General features: G+C 53.0%; 1 protein-coding gene across 8 annotated transcripts in view; it reads right to left on the bottom strand.

Moving 5' to 3' along the window:
* Nucleotides 1-4,678: 4,678 nt before the first annotated feature.
* The window catches only part of WNK3 (WNK lysine deficient protein kinase 3), a 73,513-nt gene continuing 59,532 nt past the window's right edge, over nucleotides 4,679-18,659 (bottom strand). For 5 of the 8 annotated variants that reach the window (XM_090060674.1, XM_090060673.1, XM_090060675.1 and 2 more), the window contains 12 exons: nucleotides 17,675-17,819; nucleotides 16,668-16,784; nucleotides 16,126-16,260; nucleotides 15,762-15,813; nucleotides 15,116-15,253; nucleotides 13,769-14,277; nucleotides 12,219-12,483; nucleotides 11,847-11,953; nucleotides 10,713-10,993; nucleotides 9,876-10,087; nucleotides 8,272-8,438; nucleotides 4,679-7,869 (listed from right to left, as the gene is read on the bottom strand). In XM_090060674.1, coding sequence (XP_089916800.1) covers nucleotides 7,642-7,869; nucleotides 8,272-8,438; nucleotides 9,876-10,087; nucleotides 10,713-10,993; nucleotides 11,847-11,953; nucleotides 12,219-12,483; nucleotides 13,769-14,277; nucleotides 15,116-15,253; nucleotides 15,762-15,813; nucleotides 16,126-16,260; nucleotides 16,668-16,784; nucleotides 17,675-17,819 — 2,356 coding nt within the window. In that variant the 3' untranslated portion in view covers nucleotides 4,679-7,641. Of the gene's footprint in view, nucleotides 7,870-8,271; nucleotides 8,439-9,875; nucleotides 10,088-10,712; nucleotides 10,994-11,846; nucleotides 11,954-12,218; nucleotides 12,484-13,768; nucleotides 14,278-15,115; nucleotides 15,254-15,761; nucleotides 15,814-16,125; nucleotides 16,261-16,667; nucleotides 16,785-17,674; nucleotides 17,820-18,659 lie in introns of those variants that run through there. The other 3 variants (XM_090060677.1, XM_090060679.1, XM_090060678.1) reach the window with 3 other exon arrangements.

Genomic DNA, 18,659 nt, shown 5'->3' on the forward strand with positions numbered 1-18,659 from the left:
GACTACAACTCCCAGAGGACATTGTGTGTACCGCGTCAGCTCGGTTGCAAGGAGGGCGGACAACCTTCGCGTGCAGGGTATGCTGGAAGGTATAATCCCGCGAGAAGTTGGGACCCGCTGAGGGAACGGTTGGGGCTGCAGCTCCAGGAATGCCGTGAGCTCTTCGCTGCGATGTTGGCTCACACGCCAGTAGTGGGTGGCGCCATTTGGGGGCAGTCCCCGTGCTCGCAAAGTATGCTGGGAGGAAGGCACAGCACCGGCTGCCACCAACCTTTGCAGCTCCAGAGTGGATCGGGGACACCATTTTGTCCTGTGCTCCAAGGTCTCATGGGAATTGTAGTTTCATGGGCCAGAAGGCGAAGGCGGACCACGGCCGAGCGAGGCCGCCATTTTGTTCCGGCCGCGGAGTACGCTGGCAGCCATAGTTCCCACAATGCCGAGCGCCAGGGGGAAAAAGGGGGCTTGTCCCCAGAATGCCTTTAAGTTACGTCCTTACCCAGACTCTCCTGTGAGCGGGTAGTGTTACCCAAGTTTATGCGGGACCCCGCTGCCCCACCAAAGCTGGGCTCTAAGCAGTGTTACCCAGAATCTTTTGCTTAAAGGGGACAATATTGATCTCTATTGCTCAGAATTCTTTACAAGAGGGGAAAACCCTGGATGCAACAACTCACAATCCTCTGCACAAGGAGAGCATCTTTGGGCTCCATTACCCAGATTCCTTTGTAAGACGGACAACCTCAGACTCCATTACTAACAATCCAGTGATAAAAGAGGCCAACATTTGGCCTAATTTCTCAGCATCCTTTGCAAGAGGAACAACCTTAGACTCCATTACACACAATCCTCTTCATAAAAAGGGCAACATTCAACTCTCTTGGTCTTCTGCAGAGGATTCTGGGCACTTTTGAACTGTTACCCATAATCTTTTGCAGGAGAGACAACCCTAAACTCCATTACCCAAAACCCTCTGAGGAAGGAGGGTCACCTTGGACTCTATTACCCAGAATTATTTGAAGGGGTAACCTCAGACTCAGTTACTCAATCCTGTTTAGAAGTAAGGCGAGACTGAATTCTTCTGCCCTGCTTCCATAGAGGATTTGGGCAAGACTGAATCCATTACCCAGAATCCTTTACAGGAAGGGCAACCTTGGTCTTCAGTTACCCAGAATCATTGACAGAAAGAGGGCAACATTCAACTCTCATTGCCCTCTTTCCCCAGAGGAATCTGGGTAAGATTGGACTCACATTACCCAGAATCCTTTGCTGCAGGACAGTACTGGACTCTACTACCCACAATCCTCTGAGGGTAATCTCTAACTCCATTACCCAGAGTCCTCTGAAGAGACTGCAATCATGGACTCTATTACCCAGAATCTTTTACAGGAGGGCTACATGATTTTGGGCAACTCTAGATGCCATTACCCAGAATCCTTTGCAGAAAGAGGGCAATATTTGGCTCTATTACCTGTCTTCCCTGGAGGATTCCAGGCAATATTGCCATCTATCATCTAGAATCCTTCACAGGAAGGCAACCTTGGATTCTAGTACCCAGAATCCTTTATGCAAAGGAGATTGGACTTTATTGCTCAGAATCCTTTGCAGGACAGGCAACCCTGGACTCCATTACCCACAATCCTTTGGAGCAAGATAGCAACCTTACGTTTTCATTGCTCTCTATTTCCAGAGGGTCCTGGGCAAGATTGGAATCTTGTTACCCAGAATCCTTTATGGCAGGCTCAGATAAAGCCTTATTACCCATTCTCCATTACAGAAAGAGAAACTTGGCCTGTATGAGCTGGAAGAATAAAACTTCTTTGGGAAACTGGAGTTGGACATCTGGATGATGTGTCTGCCCCAGCAAAGTCGAGTGTTGGATGATCATTACCTTGTGATGGTTGCTTGTAAGAGGACACTAACTTCGGTGTGTCTGTCTTCCCCCTGGATTCAAAGGATCTTCCAGAGGCAATGTTGATGGTACTTCTCCAACGACTTGAGGTGTCTCCTGCATGCTGCTCACTTCTCAGTTCCGTACAGTAAGGTAGGGATAATGACTGCTTGATAAACCCTGAGCTTGGTTTTGGATCCGATGTGATCTTCTAACACCCATCCATCTCCTCAGGTGTCTGAAGGCTGCACTTGCACATTTGAGGTGATATTGGGTTTCTCTATTGATGTCAGCCTTCTCCAAGAGATGGCTTCTAAGGTACAGGAAATACTCGATGTTCTCCAGTCTCACCATGGATCTGGATTATCGGACCTGGGGACTGCTCATTAAGAACTTATTGATGGAGGACCTTAAGTTTTCTGAATGTTAAGTGTCAGTCCCATTACGCTTCAGTAAACATGTCAACAGTTGCCTGAAATTCTGCTTCTTAGCGAGCACAGACTACAGCATCATCAGGATACTGGAGCTCAATGACTGAGGTCAGGTTGGTTTTGGTTTTGGCTTGGAGTCGGCTGAGGTTCAACAAGCCAGGTTCAGGCCAGAGGTCAGTTCCCCTCTGGCAGTAGAGGAAGAGGGAGCTCTGTTGGAGCAAGCAGAGCAGAACATGACAGAGAAGCCTGATGGCCGGAGAGCGTCTGCTTGCCAATACTGGGTGGAGGAAACCCTGATAAGGATATACATGAGAGGGAGCCAGGTTGGCTTGGAACTTATGTTGGAACCCAGGAGTAGGAGTTTTCTGTTTTGTTGTAGTATAAAACCGGAAGAGCGGGTGAGGCTATAAGGGGTTGGAGGAGGCCTCATAGGAGCTCCCCAGCAGTGGGAGTTCCTAGCGCCAGAGAGGGCGCTGCATTTTGGGGTGTCCCGGCCTAGCGGGGGCGATTATCGGGAGGAGCCCAGTGTGGGCGTAGGTGAGAAGCCCAGTGGGTGTAAGACCCAAGAAGGCGGGTCTGGGGCCAGGTAAGACTGAGGCCGCCTGAGCCCTGTTGTGAGGAGCCCAGTGGGCGTAAGACCCAAGAAGGGAGTCTGGGGGCCAGGTAAGCCCAAGGCCACCTGAGCCCCAATTTGCGGGCTGGGAGCACGAGCAAGGCCCCAGTGCGGGCCGCGGGAATAGCGAGGCACAGGCCACTAGTTGGGGGCGAGAGCGCGAGGCACAGGCCCCGGTTGGGGGTGACGATATAAGGGCAAGGCCTGCGAGGCGAGACAGACCCCAGTGGGGGCGGCGAGGCCCGTGGGGCGAGACAGACGCCAGTGGGGGTGGCGAGGCCCGCGGGGCGAGTCTGGGGACCTGTAAGGGCATGGGCGACTGTGGGACTCACGTGCGGCCCCAAAGGTCAGAGTGCACCGGGGGGTTAGACAGAGCCAGGATACATCCAGGCCGTGCCAAAGAGGGTAGAAAGACAGCCTCCCTTGAGCCTATCAACATCAAAGACGTGGCAGCCGAGATAAAGAAGGTGTATTTAAACCGGATTTGGCACAGTAGGTAGGGGCGCTAGGGGAGGTCATGGCACCCCTGGAGGTCATTCCTGCCACACCTTGTCTTTCTTTATCTGATTGATGGCTTTCCTCACCTTGTCAAGGGTTGGAGGGATTCTGAGATCACCTCTGACTGGGTGTTGCAGAATGGAGTTGAGAGCACTCTCATTAACAACAGTCTCAACTGAAAGGTCTTCAAAATGCTCTTTCCAACAGGCATTGATGGCTCCCCTTTCCTTGATCAGGTCTCCTTCATCCTTAGGTCTTGTTGGTCCCTGAGTGCTCAGACCACAGATGGCTTGGGTGGCACTGAAGAAACTGCACATATCATGGATATTGAATCTCTTTCCCTTGTCTTCCCACCATCTGTTCTTCGTATCAAAGGTCCTCCTTTGGACCTCTGCCTTGGCTTGTTGGAGATTCAGTTTCTTTTGCTTGGAATTGGTAGTGTTCTGCCAAGCACAAAAGGCCTTGTGCTTGCAGTCAATCAACTCTTGGATCTTCTGGTCATTCTCATCAAACCAGTCTCGATGTTTCCTGATAGAGAATCCAAATGTCTCTTCAGAACCCCATCATCAATGCCCCTGAAGGCACCCCAAGTGCTGCCAACATTCTCCTATTGATGTTGATTGGAATTTGCCAGTCTTTCATTGAGGCACTGGTGGAAGAAATCTTGCATGATTGGGTCCTTGAGTCCTTCAATGTTGATCTTCCATCAGTATTGTTTCTGCAGCAGCCATCACGTGGGAGCCGATCTGAGTGATATAACTAAGAGGATGAGTCAGTGACCAGTCCAGCAATCATCAGCTCCTAGCACAGCATGGATGATGCAGACATCTTTGCAATACCAGGCATGAACAATGACATAGGTCGATATTTCCTAGGAGGTGGCTGTGCAATATTCCAGCCAGGCTCAGCCACCCCCGCTACCAGCTAGTTTGGGGGTGCGCTGCCTCCCACCCTGCAACACCAGGTCCCCCCTAGGATGCCCCTCACTCAGTCTTCACCCTCATCTTCCACAGTGCAACAAAATACGCCACCCTGAGTGGGAAAACTGGGTGTAGGCTACCTCTGCCCAGTGCAGGAAAGACATCTTCTTCTCAGCTTCTTTGAAATGCAGCCTTTATTGTCCTGTCCTTTTTTTGTCACGCATCTTCCAAAAAAATAAAATTTAAAATGACGAGGCTCATTAATGCTTCACGTACAAACAAAGTCAACTCACAGGTTGGAAAACCTCCTGATCCAAAGCCCCTGGCCTGACCCCGCCCCCCTCACCCCCCCAAAACCCAGCCTGGCCCAAGAGGAAACCACAGAACTCAAAACAGCCTCAACTCAAAACAGCCTCAGAATGCTACATTTTGCCCCAAAATTCCCCCTCCCCATGGGGATCCATAGCCAGCTGCATACTTTCCCCCACCAATCAAAGCTGCTACAATGGGCCTAGAAGGGACTGATGGAAAGAGAAAGGGGTGGAAGGGAGGGTGGGAGGTGGTTGGTTCCCTTGGATGTCCTGGCCTACATGGTTTCTACTGGTAGCCAGCCAGGGTACCAGGCAACAGCTTTTGACATCTGGGAGCCTTCAGCATGGTGGGAAAGGAGAGGTGAAGCTGTTTTTCCCCTAGGGCTTAGATGGCATTGGTGCAAATTTGGAGTGATGCCCATTTGGGAGGGAGAAGGAGGAGAAGATCCCAGCCTGAGAGATCTCAAACTGAGAAGATTCCAACCTGGCAGATCCCAGCCCTTGGAGAGCCCAATTTAGAAAAGCCCAACATGGAAGACCCCAACTTAGAAGATTCCAGGCTGGGAAGATCTCAACCTGGGAGATTACAAACAGGGAAAATCCCAACCAGAAAGTTGCCAGCCTAGAAGATCCTGACCTGCAAGAGACCCCAACCTAGAAGATCCTGGTGTGAAATATCTCAACCTGCAAAATCACAACGTGAAAGACGCAGCCTGGGAAGATCCCAACCTAGAAAATCTCAGTTTGGTAGACCCCAATCTGGAAGATCCCAACCTGGTTGGGAAGCAAAGGGGGAACCCCATTAGCCAAACAGGATCTGCCCCAAGATCTGTGGCCTCATTCCTATCCAACCCAAGCCAGGCTCTGCTTTCACTGGGAATCGCCCATAAGGCATCAGGCTCCTGGGTGAACCTTTGCCTCCTGATCTACCCCTTGTTAATCTAAGGCTGCTGCCTTCCCCTGTCCTGAGCTCCAAGGACCAAGGGTGGGGATGAAAAAACAATTCCTCCACATCCAACCCAGCTATATCTTCCTATGTTCTAAAGCCACAGCCTTCACCCATCTCTCCTGGCCAGGAGGGGATCTATCTATTCCCCAACCCAGCCCAAGAAGGATCACAGGTATTTCTATCGCTGTTCCAACCCCATGGTTTTGATCTCTTTCTCCCAGCCACCAAGGGGATATATCAAAGATGGTTCCTCATTAAAGGGACACCATGTCTTTCTGGTCAGGAGATCCCAAAGTTCAGAAACAGGCTGTTTCAACCCGTAACAAAACCCCCAAGAGATCACGTAGGGGAAGAGAGAGAAAAGCCAGACCAGACTGGAGTTCCCCCCACTCGGGAGGGGGCTGGAATAAATGAGGCAGATCAAATCAAAAAGCAAAAAGGGAAGACTGTAAATCCAATGACCTCCCCCATACCCAGGGGGACTCAACTAGAAGCAAAACTAGGTGGGGATTTCTGTAATAGGTTCATGACGAGGTTGATGCCTCCACCCCCAGCTTGATCCAGAAATGGTCGTAGCAAAAGACTATCAAAAACAGGCACATAAAAGTGAAACCCCCCAATATTGGATGGTTTCAGGGCAAGAGAGGGTCAGGGCTGGTGGAAAGAATAGGAGGAAAAGCCATAAGAGAACTCAGCCCAGCTTGGTGACAGGTGGTATCACAACCCCATGGACCTTTCCTTACAGAAGTAAGATACCTATATGCACACAAAATGGGTGTGGGGTTGGTTGGTTGGATATTGGGTGGGTTCACTGGTTGGCTGGTGGGCAGGTGAGCTGATTGACTAGGCTGGTTGGATGGTGTGTGGGTGGGTGGGCTGGTTAGTTAACAGGTGGGTTTAGTGGGTTGGCAGGGGGCGTTGTTTGGTTGGTTTTTGGATGGTTTGGTGCATTGCTTGGCTGGTGGATTGGTTGTTTGTTGGGTTGGTTGGCTAATGACTTTCTGGGTTAGTTGGTGATTGGGTGGGTTGGCTGGATGGTTGGCAGGCTGGTGGGTTTGTTAACTGGATGATGGCTGGGTGGGCTGATTGAATGGTGGGTTGGTTAATTACTGGATGATTGCTTGGTGCGTTGGTTGGCTGGTGGGTTGGTTGATGAGTGGATTGTTTAGTGGGTTGGTTCACTTGTTGGCAGGCTGGTAAGTGGGTGGATGGACGGGTTAGTTGGCAGCTGGCTGGTGGGTTAGTTGGTGAGTGGGTTGGATGGTGGGCAGGCTGGTGAATGGATGAGTTAGTTCATTGGAAGATGGGTGGATTAGTTGGACCAGCTGTGGTTGTGGGTGGTGGGTGAGCTGGTGAGCAGCTGGTAGGTGGGTGTTTGGGCTGGTTGGTTGGCTGCTGGGTGGGTTTATTGGATGACTGGCTGGTGAGTTGCTTCTTAGTTGGTGAGTTAGTTGTCTAATGGATGGGTTGTTGGATGGTTGGCTGATGGCTGGGTTGGTTAGCTAATGGGTGGATTGGTTAGCTGTGGTTGGCTGGTGGGTTGAATGGTTGGCTGGTGGGTGGATGGGTCGGTCAGTTGATGGGTTGGTTAGTTGATGGCTGGGTTGGATGACTGGCTGGTGGGTGGGCTGGATGACGGATTGGCTGGCAGGTTGGCTAGTTGTTGGATGAGCACCATTGAGCTTTATTACCCAGAATCCTTTGCAAGAGGAGCCACTCTGGACTCTATAACATATAACCCTCAGACAAAGGACAGCAAAGTTGGGCTGCGTTACCCAGAATCCTTTGGAAAATAACTATATGGGACTCTATTACTCACAATCTCCTGAAGGAGGGCAACCCCAAAGAATCAGATAAAGAAACTGGAGGGCGGGGGGAGCAGCTCCCCCCCTCTCTCTCTCCAGCCCCTAACCTCTCAGTGGCTCTGATGTGATGGGGGGAGAGGAGACGAAGGCTCCAGCATCTGGCAGCTCTGATGTCCAGGGTCCTGGGGGAGGGATGGGGAGGAACACAAGGCTTGGCCCCTTCCTGGCTTCACTTGGGTGTAGGCAGGTGGGGGAAGCCAGGGGCAAGGGGCTGAGGGGTAACAGGGGTCCAGGCTGGGGGGTAGGCCTGGTACTGGCAGGCCCCAGGGGATGGTGGAGCAGGGCCTGGGGGGCCTGGGAAGGCCAGTCCAGGGGGCAGTGGAGGTGGGGCAGGCCCATGGAATGAGGACAGCGAGCAGAGCCATGCGGAGCCATAGCCTGTTGCCACTGACGGCATCTGGAGGAAAGAGGAGAAAAATGGGGGCGTCAGGAGGATCATTCGATGAGGAACCCAACCCCCGCTCCCCTCCCACAGAACTCCAACATCCAGGCCTCCAGTCCCCACTGCTCTCACCTCTCAGCCACTCACTCCCCTTCCCAAAGAACCCAGGCATCTGGGCTCCCTTTCCCCCACCCCATTCTAACCTCTCCTGACAGATAACCCAGGTATTCAGGGCTCCCACCTCCCCACTACTCTCACCCCCCAGGCTCACTCCCCTGCAAAAGAACCCAAGTATCTGATCTGGGCTCCCCGCCTTCCTCCCCTCCCAGAGAACCTAAGTGTCCAGACTCCCAGCCCTCCTCCTCTAATCCCCCAGCTCCCAGTCCCCTTCCTGAGAACCCAGGCATCCAGGCTCACCTCAGCAGCCTTGGCCCAGGCATCAGTGTCAGGGCGCAAGGGGCTGCGCCGTAGCTGGTTGAGGCTGGGTCGGGGCAGGGTTGTGCCTGCTGCCTCCCGTGCCCAATCATCCACCAGCTTGTGCAGGTCGTCCGTGAAGGTGCCTGTCCGTCCGCCTGCTGCCTGCTCTGTTGGGGGGGGGGAACATATCCCATGAGCCTCTGCCTCCCCTGGGCCATTCGAAGTCAGAGCCCTCACCAGGGTTACCAGCTCTTACTGTATTTCTCGCATAGAATGCACACTTCCATTGCCACCAGCTTTTGAGGGGGTAAGATGTGAATTGTATATGAGAAATTATGGTACCACCATACCCAGATCAGCCGAAATTATAACCAGGGTTGTATGCGCCCAAGGGAAAGGGGGACAATTCAAAGTCACCACCATCACTGGAATTACCCACTCTTACTGTATTTTTCATTCCCATGTACTGTATTTGCACTTCCATAGCCAGCAGCCTTTTTTAAATGGGCGGGGAACAACAACGTGTGTTGTACATGAGAAATTACAGTACCTTCATATCCAGCCCTACGGAAATTACCCCCCACAGCCATGCATGCCCAGGGAAAAAGGAGCTGTTGAAGGTCACAGCTGTCACCAGGGTTATCTGCTTTTGCCATATTTCTTGCATATAGCATACTCCAATGGCTAGCAGGTTTTGGGGGGAGATGCACGTTGTACATGAGAAGTTACAGTGCTTCCATGCCCAGACCTTTGGAAATTACACCCAGGGCTGCGTGTGGCCAGGGAGCAACTAGAGGTCACAGTTGCTGCTGGGGTTACCCTGTCTTACCATATTTCTTGCATATAATGTACTCCCCAATGGTCAGCAGCTTGGGGGTGCATACAGTACATGATAAATTATGGTAGACCCATGTCCAGACCTGTAGAAATTATACCCAATGCCACGTGTGCCTAGGAGAAAAGTGAGGGGTGATAGGAAGTCACAGCTGTTGTTGGGTTTATTGGCTCTTACCATATTTCTCGTATATAACATGCACTCCCATGGCCAACAGTTTTTCAAGAGGGATGGAGAGGGATAATTTTGGCAGGTCTATGCATGGAGCTACCATAATTTTTCATGTACATGCATACTGCACATGAGAAATTATGGTAGCTCCATGCATAGACCTGCCAAAATTACACCCAAGGCAGTATCTATCCAAGTGAAAGGGGACAACTGGAGGTCACAGCCATAGCTGGGGTTACCCACTCTTACCATATTTTTTCATTTATAATGCACATTCCAATGACCAGCAGGTTTTCTGGGGGCGGAGGGAGGTGTGTGTTGTACACAAGAAATTACCATGCCTCATGCTCAGACCTGTGGAAATTATACCCAGGACCATGTGTACCCAGGGAAAGGGGAGTGATTGGAGGTTGTAGCTATTATCAAGGTTACCTGCTTTTACCATATTTCTTGCTTATAATGCACACTCTAATGGCTAGCAGCTAGGGGGTGAATGTTGTGCGAAATTATGGTAGCCCCATACCCAGCCTTGTGGAAATTACACCTAGGGAGCAAGGGAAAGGGGAAAATTGAAAGACACAACCATCTCTGGGGTTACCTGAGGCACGGAGGCAGTTGTCGGGGTGTGGCTGGGCTTGGAGACGGGTCCGTAACTTGCTCTTAAACGAACGTGGACGGCGGGGGGAGGCAGGTGGCAGGGCCAGCTCAGGTGCCTCAGGCTGGCTGTCCTGAAGAACACGAAGGCGGTTGTACAGCTCCTGCAGCTCCTGATTCTGCTGAGCCTGGAGAGTCACCACTTCCTGGATGTGCCTGAGAGGAGGGGGAAGGGAGGTCACAAGGATGCCTGGGTTCCATACAAACACGCCTGCGTTTGTGGACTGGAGTAGAGGGGAAGCAGAGCCCAGACACTTGGGTTCTCTCTAGCACTGGGAGAGGAGTGAGGACTGGGGGGGTTGGCAAAGAGGAGGCTGTAAGCCAGGACACCTGGGTTTTCCCCAGTTCTGGGAGAGCAGTGGGAGCTAGCAAGTTAGAAGAAAGGGGGATGGGAGCCTGGATTCTACTCCAGTCCTCCATAGGGAGTGGCAGAGAGCCCCCACTTAGAATTCCCCCTTAGACTGAGGAGCCCAGACACCTGGGTTCCCTGAAAGAGAAATGGGGGCTGGAGGGTTAGAGCAGGAGCGGCTGGAAGCCAGAAGCCCAGATGCCTGGGTTCCCTGAGAGGGGAGTTGGGGTTGGGGGTCAGAGCAGGAGGAACTGGGAGTCTGGACACCTGTGTTCTCCCCCAGGTCTAGGAAGGGGAGAGAGGGTAGGTGGGTAGAACAAAGTGGGATGGGAGCCTGGATGCTGGGGTTCTCTGGTAGGCCAGTGGGGGCTGGCAGGTTAGAGCAGGTGAGTGGGTCTGGGGTCAGAGGTCAGGGATCAGACATCGCCTCACTTCTCACGCAGGCGCTGCAGCTCCGCCCGCAGGTCCTCATCCTCCACGTCAGACTCATCGTCACTGCTCATAGCCGAGGAGGGCGACAGGCCAAGGGAGCTGCGGTGGCGGGCAGCCGCTGGGGCAGGGGGCGGTGCTGACAGCTCACTGTCTGAGCTGGGTGCCTTGCGGCCCATGCCCCCACCCTCCTCCACCTCCTGTTCAGGGGTGAGTGATGAGGCGTCTGACAGTGCCAGCCCCCCAGGCTCCTCCAGGGGGCACTGCTGGGGAACTGCCAGTACCTGGGGGGGAAAAGGGGGAGGAGCTGTGAGAGAGGCCTGATGGGAGCCTGGACATCTGGGTTCTCTGGGAGGGGAGGGAGGTTAGGGGGTGAGAGGTGGGTGAGGGCTGGGAGCCCAGATGCCTTGGTTCCCTTCCAGATCTGGGAGGGGAATGGGGGCTAGTTGGTTAAAGAGGGTGGTGGGAGAAGGGGGCTGGAAGCCTGGACACCTGGAGTCTCTTCCCACTCTGGGAGGGAAGTGGGGGCTGGTAGCTTAGAGCAAGGGGGGCTGGGACCCTGGATGGCTGGCTTCCTTTCCTACTCTGAGAGGGAAGGGTTATAGTGGGTTACAGCCTGGACACTTGGGTTCTCCCTGTTCCAGTGGGGGAATGGGCACTGGTGGGTCAGAGGAGGGTGGGGCTGGGAGCCCATACACCTGGGTTCTCTCCCCACTTTGGGAGGGGAATGGGGGAGTAGCTGGTCAGAGTCTGGATTCCTGGGGCTGGTGGGTTAGAGGGAGTGGGCCTGGAATCCCAGATGCCTAGGTTCTCCAAGAGGGGAGCTAGGGCTGATGGGCTGGACTTGATGATCTCCCGAGGTCCCTTCCAGCCCTAATGTCTATGAAATCTATGAAAGCAGGGTGCCTGGGCTCTCTCCCTGCTGGGGGAGGTGGGGTGGGGGTTACTGGATCTAACGGGGGGGGGCGGGATCTGGACATCTGGATTCTCTGGGAGGGAAGTGGGGGCTGCAAGTTTATACACAGGGAGCACTGGGGAGCCTAGGTGCCTGGGTTCTTCTTCCTTCTCTGGAAAGAAAGTGGGGCTTGGTGGGTTTGACTGAAGGGGGGTGCTAGGAGCCCGTTCGCTAACACCCACCTGGAAGCGCCCTTTTTGGAAAGCCCCCACGCTCAACTTCGCAACTCCTTCTTTCTCTGTCAGGTCCTGCTCCCTGGCCACTTCCACCCCCACCACTTCTGCTTCCGCTGCCAGCCAAGAAAAGGGGTCAAGGGGGTGGGGGTAGAGAAACCAGGCAGAGGGTATCTGGCATCAGACCCCATCCCCAACCCCCCTCCAAACCCCACCTCCTCTCCATAGTTCCCCACAGAGAGTGGTTGAAATGGGCAGGGGATGGTGTGGGGAGAATGTAGCAGTACAAAACACTGGTGAAATGCGACTGAGGATGGGGTGGAACCAGGGGTGGTTGGAGGGGGGGAGGGGCTAGAGAGGCCTGGCTCCCGCGGCGCTAACCTGGCTGGGCTCGGGCTCTCTTGAGCAAGCTGGTGGAGTGGCGGAGCTTGGTGGCCCAGCCTTTCAGTTTGCGCGTCCACGACCTCTTGCTAATGGGGTTTTTGACGCTAGGGCAAGTAAAGCTTAAGGCAAAATATCCACCTCCTCCTCCTCCCGGTGGTGGTGCCAGTGGTGTTGCTGCTGCTGCTGCTTCTTCTGGGCTGGACCAAGGCACCGGCCTGGTCTCCACAGGCTCTGGCAAGCTGGGGGCATCCGGAGGGGTTGTCTGAAAAGACAGGAAGAGGAACGAAGGAAGTAGGAGGGGAAGAAAAGTAGGGGTGTCTGGGAAGTGGTTTTGGCATCTGCCAACTGGTTGGAAGGGAAAGCCAGGAGGGCTGCGTGTAAGATGGGAAAGGGATGGGTTTTGGGATAGGAAATGATGGATTGGGATAAGGAAGGGATGGAGTGTGAATCAGGGAAATGATGCATTTGGAAAAGGGAAGTGATGGGGTTTGAGACAGGAAGTGATGTGTTTGGAAAGGGGAAGGGATCAAGCTTGCGATGGAAAGTGATAGGTTTAGGACAGGAAGTGACAGGGTTCAAGACAAGAAGTGACAGGGTTTGGGATGAGAATCACAGATTTGAGACAGGAAAGGGTTGCCTTTGGAGAAGAGAAGTGATGGAGCTTAAGGTCAGAAAGAGATGGGGTTTGAAATGGAGTGTTCACATTTGAAATGGGAAGTGATGGGGTTTAAGACAGGAAGTGACAAGGTTTGGGATGAGAAGCACTGGGGTTTGAGACAGGAAAAGGGATAGGTTTGGAGAGAGGAAGTGATGAAGTTTGAGACAGGGAAGTGATGCAATTTGTGCGAAGGAAGTGATGGGGCTTGAGACAGGACATGAGGGAGTTTAAGGTAGGGAAGGGATGAGGATTGAGACAGAAAGTGATGGAGTTGGAGACAGGATGTGATGGGGTTTGGGATGAAAAGTGCTGGGGTTTGAGATAGGGAAGGGATGGGTTTAGAGATGGAAAGTGATGGGGATGGAGATGGGGGAGTGATGCAACGTGAGACAGGAAGGGATAGGGTTTGAGACAGGGAAACAAAAAGGGTTTCTGGGAGACCTTGTGACCCACCACAATAACGCTTTCATCCACCCTTTTAAACTTCATTCCTGCATCCCCACTATTACATGTCATACTGTAGCCTGTACATTGCCTGGTTTACTCTGGTATTTTATGCTGTATTATCTGGACCGTGTCTGCTTTTCAGCTCAATATGGTACCTCAGAGCTATTACTAGGGTGCCCTGCTCTCTCTCCAACTGTGTTGATCATGGTACTGTAATCAAAAGCAAATTTTTTCTTTCCTCCCTCCTGCCTCTCAACAGCTAAGTATTATATTATGTGGATGTGTTATGTGTGAGAAAATATGGTAATACTAAGAAACACTTCTACCTCAGTGCCAGTGGGTAAGTGGTGCTGTTTGCATAATGAGCTCAGCAGAGGTCTGGGCAGGAGATTTATATAGTACCCAGCATGCCAGGAGCCACCATCCCCAGCTGCATACTCACATCCAGGCTGGGAGTGCTGGGTATAGGTGCCATCAGCTCTGGGAAGACGGTGGCCCCACTGGGCAGTGGGGAGTCCTCAGAGATCTCCGCCCCCTGCACGCCCGGGGAGGTGGGGCTGTCGGCCAAGGGGTCTGGAGGGGCAGGGCAGGACAAGGTATCTTCAGCAGAGGAGGAGAAGGGCGACTCCAGACTATGGCTGTCCTTCTGGCTCTCCGAGTAGCTGTGTTCTGGATACAGCAAAGTCCGCAGTTTCTCATCTAGTGTCTTCATGCGGTTGTCAGCAAAGTCCATCTTGGGGGGCCCCTCGCTATCTGATTCAGATGGGGCTGGGGGGGCCAAATCAGTGCCCAAGGCCTCAGGGGGTGCCTGGGGATCACCAGGCTGAGCAAGCAGAGATGCTAGAGGCTCTGTCATCAAGGGCATAACAGGCACCTTGGGGTTGGGGACAGGGTCTTCTGATTCTTCCTGGGGAGGAGGATACGTGTCTTTAGCACCCTCCTTGTCCATACCTGTTCAGAAGACAAGCAGTGATTCTGGAGACTGATTTTTTTGGGGGATGGTGCATATATTTACAAGTAAATACGGCAGATGCTCTTTTCTCAGAGCAGTCCCCTATGCCACCTACTGGCCAGGTGCTATTAGGGTACTTCGAAGGACAGATTGCTCCCTGGGACAAAGATAAATTCTGGGTTAAATTACCCCTGGGGGAGTGGGGCAGGGGGAGCTGCACATAATTTATGAGTAAATATGGTAGCCACCAAGGTCACTTCCTCCCAAGCATTCTTCTACCTAGCGGCCAGGTGCTGTGGCTACCTAGTGGCCTGGGATGGAAGCAAATCAGGGTTAAATTAGCTCTTGGGGTGGGCGGGGGGAGAAGGGGAGGGAGGGCAGGGGATACATACAGTTTATCTGTAAGTATGGTAGGCACCATCTCCTCAGAGCAGTCCTCTGAACCAGTCCTCAGTACCTAGTGGCCAGGTGCTGTAAGAGCACATCCCTGGGATGGTGGCAAATCAGGGTTAAATTACCCTGGGGGTGGTGGGGGAAGGAGTTGTATATGGTTTGTGAGTAAATACAGTAGATACCAAGGTCACATCCTCAAAGCAATCCCCTGCACCATCTAGTAGCCAGGTGCCCAGGGCAAAGCCACTGTCCCAAACCCCATCCCTTCTCCTTTATCCCTGCTGCTCTGCTCTCGGCCCCCTGCCTGTATCTCCTGCTTCATCATCTGCTCTGCCTTCTATTCCCTGCCCTGTACCCCCTGCCTGATCTGTTGCTCTGCTTTTGGCTCCTAACCCTGTTAGCTGCATTAACCTCACACATGCTGGCCCCTCAACCTCTGCTCACCAGGAAGGGGCTGAGGCATGGGGGTGGGTGCAGTTGTTGGCTGGGGGACGCCAGGCATGTGAGCCTCCCTGTTTCGGATGGTCTGGTTGATGCAGAATCTCCAGCGGCCAACAGGAGATGACTGGGGTGCGCACTCATCTGGTGGGGAGAAGAGGGGGAAAGTGGGGTCAAAGTGAGGCTCTACCCCGCTCCCGCAGAAGCCAGCTTAACCCTCTCCTCCTGTCCCCAAAATTCTGATCTGATGTGATGGAGTCAGGGCCTGGGCCCATATCTTGGCAACCTTGAGGGCAATCCAGGGTCACTCTGGATTACAATGGCAGTACTGCCAAATTCCGAGCTCAACCACCCCCTGGGCTAATTCAGAGTCACTCTGAATGGATGATTATGTGAATGGACAAACAGAGAGATGCATGGATGGGGGATTATGTGGGTGTGTTGATGGATAGATAGATGGATGGACGGAGAGTTATGTGGAAGGATGGATGGATGAACAGACGGACGGACAGACAAGGGGTTATGTGGACAGATGAAAAGATGGATGAACAGATGGATGGATAAGGAGACATGATGATGGACAGATGGATGGACAGACTAGCTGTGACCCCCAAAGGCCCCTCTCAGCCCCACCACCCTGCATCCTACTCACTGCCGGACTGTGCAGTCACGGGATGCGCCTGGGCTTGCTCAGTTGAACCTGTCTGCATTCAAAATGGAGATGTCAGTAGAGAGATCAAGACGGAAGAGAAAGCTCTGGGAATTGATGGAGCCAAGAGTGCAGGGCAGGGAGCAGAAAGCTGAATGGCTGACATGGCAGAGGGCACAGAGTAGGGAGCTGAAAGCAGAGCAATGGATCAGGCAGGGAATGCAGGGCAGGGAGCAGAGCAATGGATGAGGCTGGGGCAGGGCAGGGAGTCAAGAGCAGAGCAATGGACCATGCAGGGGCAGGCCAAAGTGACCCTCACAGCTGGCCCAGGAATCCAGGCATCAGGGGGGAAGCCCCCCAGCCTCACCTGGCCCCCGCTGGGTTCTGAAGGTGGTGCCTCGACACCGGCTGTGCAGAGGATCTCCTGAGCCTGGCACACGACGGCCTGGAGCTCCTCCACGAATTTCTCCTTCTCGCCTTCCAACACAAAGTTGTCCTCCACCTGTGGGAGGGAGTGGAGCCATGCTGGCCTTTCCTGCTCCCATCAGCCCCCTGCCCCCCACCATGGGGAATGCCAGGGCCTAGGGCAGATGGGCTGGCAAGGCCCTTGAGGGGGTTTGGGTCTAATGAGGAGGGAGTCTAACAAGAAGGCATTTGGGTCCTAATAAGAGGGGGCTTGGGTCTAACAAGAAGCAGGCCTCAGGTGGTGGCTTTGGTTCTAACAAGGGTTGGGGAGGGTCTTATAAGGGAAAAGGCTTAAAGTCTAATGGGGCTGAGAACAACTGGTTTGGACAGACAGATCAGAGATCCTGCTCCAGTTCAGAGGTCTCCAGTGCTGTCCATCCCTCCCACCCAGGGAGTGCCACCCTGAACCCCCAGTTGGCAGGGACTAGAGTGGGGGGGCCTCACCATGTAGTCAGCAATGTCTTCGGGTGCATCCCCGTCTGCATCAAACTTGAAGGTGACCATCTTGTTGTTGTGGGTCTCCAGCTGGCATTCCACTGTGTTGTCACCCAACATGGACACCTGACGGGGATTTGGGGGGTGAGAAGTAACCCCCTCCTCCTTGAGGGTCCCCCGGCCCCATGTGACCCTCCTCTGACCCTAAGAGCCCCCTCCAAATCCCCAGAGAGCCTGTCTGTATATTTCCTATCCTGTTGTCATTTACCTTATGTAGTTACCTATCATATGCACTGCCTCCACCCCAAAATCAGCCCTCAGAAATCAGGGTATCTTAGGCAGGGAAAGCCTATTTGCTGCCCAAAACAGAAGCATAGACATGCTGTAAGATGGCTGCAACTTGTGTGCCCTCCAGCAGGGCATAGTCTAGTAGCAGGGAGTGGATAGATTTAGGGTTGGAGGGAAATAATCAAGCTGGGTTTTATTTGGCCAGCTACCTCCTCCTGGTCTTTCTTCTCCTATTTCACAGCCCCTAAAGGCTTTTAGCTACTTTCAAAAGTAGATATCCACCCATGAAGGTCTGGTCTTTATCAGGAACTAGGCTTTCACCTTTAGGCTGAACAGCCCAGAGCTACTGCTAATTCAAGCTGGGGAAGGGGTAAAACAGAAACTGTTGCCTGGACATGGAAGGGAGAAGGTAGGGGAGAGAGAACCGATGCTAAGGCTCTGTCCCTGTACCTTGGCCATGCCCTTTCCCCCCATCCAGAAATTTTAGGGGCAGTTAGCCTTTCACTTTTTGGCCAAATAGCCCAAAGTTGCTGCTAATTCAGCTGGGGAAAAAATAAAGCAGGGAAGGGGTTCGCTTCACCACCTCATTTCCGGGTTCACTCCCTTGCTGTGGTGCAAGGTCAGGAAAGAAAGCCTGGGTGTTTGAGAGCTGGAGGGGGGAGGAGGTGTTGGGGGGACTCCACCCTGCCCCACCCTCTTCCTCTCCCCTCCCTGACCTCCCAACCCACCTGGAGGACTGTTAGCTGGAACTTGGTGGTCTTGTCAGGCCGGGGGCAAGAAGACCGCCTCTGTTTGCTCCGGTCTTGCTTGCTGTTCCCGCCTAGGGTATCATTCAAGGTCATCTCTTTTAGGGCAATGAAGTCAGAGGTCACCCTAGGGGCAATAGAGGGGGTGAGGGGGACATGCATTAGGCTGGGCTGAATCCAGTCCAGACCCCTAGAGAACCATCCCATGTTGCTTTTATACCGCCTTTCCTACCTGGTCTCAGCATCTACTGTATATTTTCACATATAACAGGCACATTTTCACTCTGAAACCCACTGGAGGTACACATCATGTGAGAAATATGGCACCCTACAGGTCCAGATATTGGGCAGTGGGAGCTGCAGCCAATTAATGGGGAGAGTATCAAGGGCTAGGTGAACAACTATTCATCAAATCAGGAGCAACGGTCATCAGCTCCTAGAAGGAGGTTTCAGACTGGATAAGGAAAAACTTCTTTACAATTTATGTGACCAGACTCTGGAATAGACTCCCAGTGGGAGCGGGGTGCAGGCACCTACCCTGAAGATCTTCAAAAGGAAACTGGACACACACCTTATTGGGGTTATTTGACCCAGGAGTCTTTCTTGTCTAGAGCAGGGTAGTTGGACCTGATGATCTCACAAGGTCTCTTCCAGTCCTAAACTTCTGTGAATTATCTGTGAAAAGCCCCACTGTTCCCCCCACTGCCAAATTTCCAGGCCTGGCATAGCCCCCCAGCTAGATGATGTGACCACACATACCCAATAAGGGCCAGGATAAAGGGTCCAGGCATGATTGGACCTGTCACATGGCCCCAGACCTGGCATATGGGATCAGGCCATAGCTGGACCTAGCACATGGCCCCAGATGAGTTTTTACCTTACATCAAGGTAAGATTTTTTTCCCCCAAACTGTAAAATAACAGAACTTATAGTCAATGGCAAGTTGTATACAAGAAAATACAGTATC

The sequence above is a fragment of the Crocodylus siamensis genome, chromosome 8 (assembly GCF_052110815.1).
Source record: "Crocodylus siamensis isolate JL-2025a chromosome 8, ASM5211081v1, whole genome shotgun sequence".
Lineage (NCBI taxonomy): Eukaryota > Metazoa > Chordata > Crocodylia > Crocodylidae > Crocodylus > Crocodylus siamensis.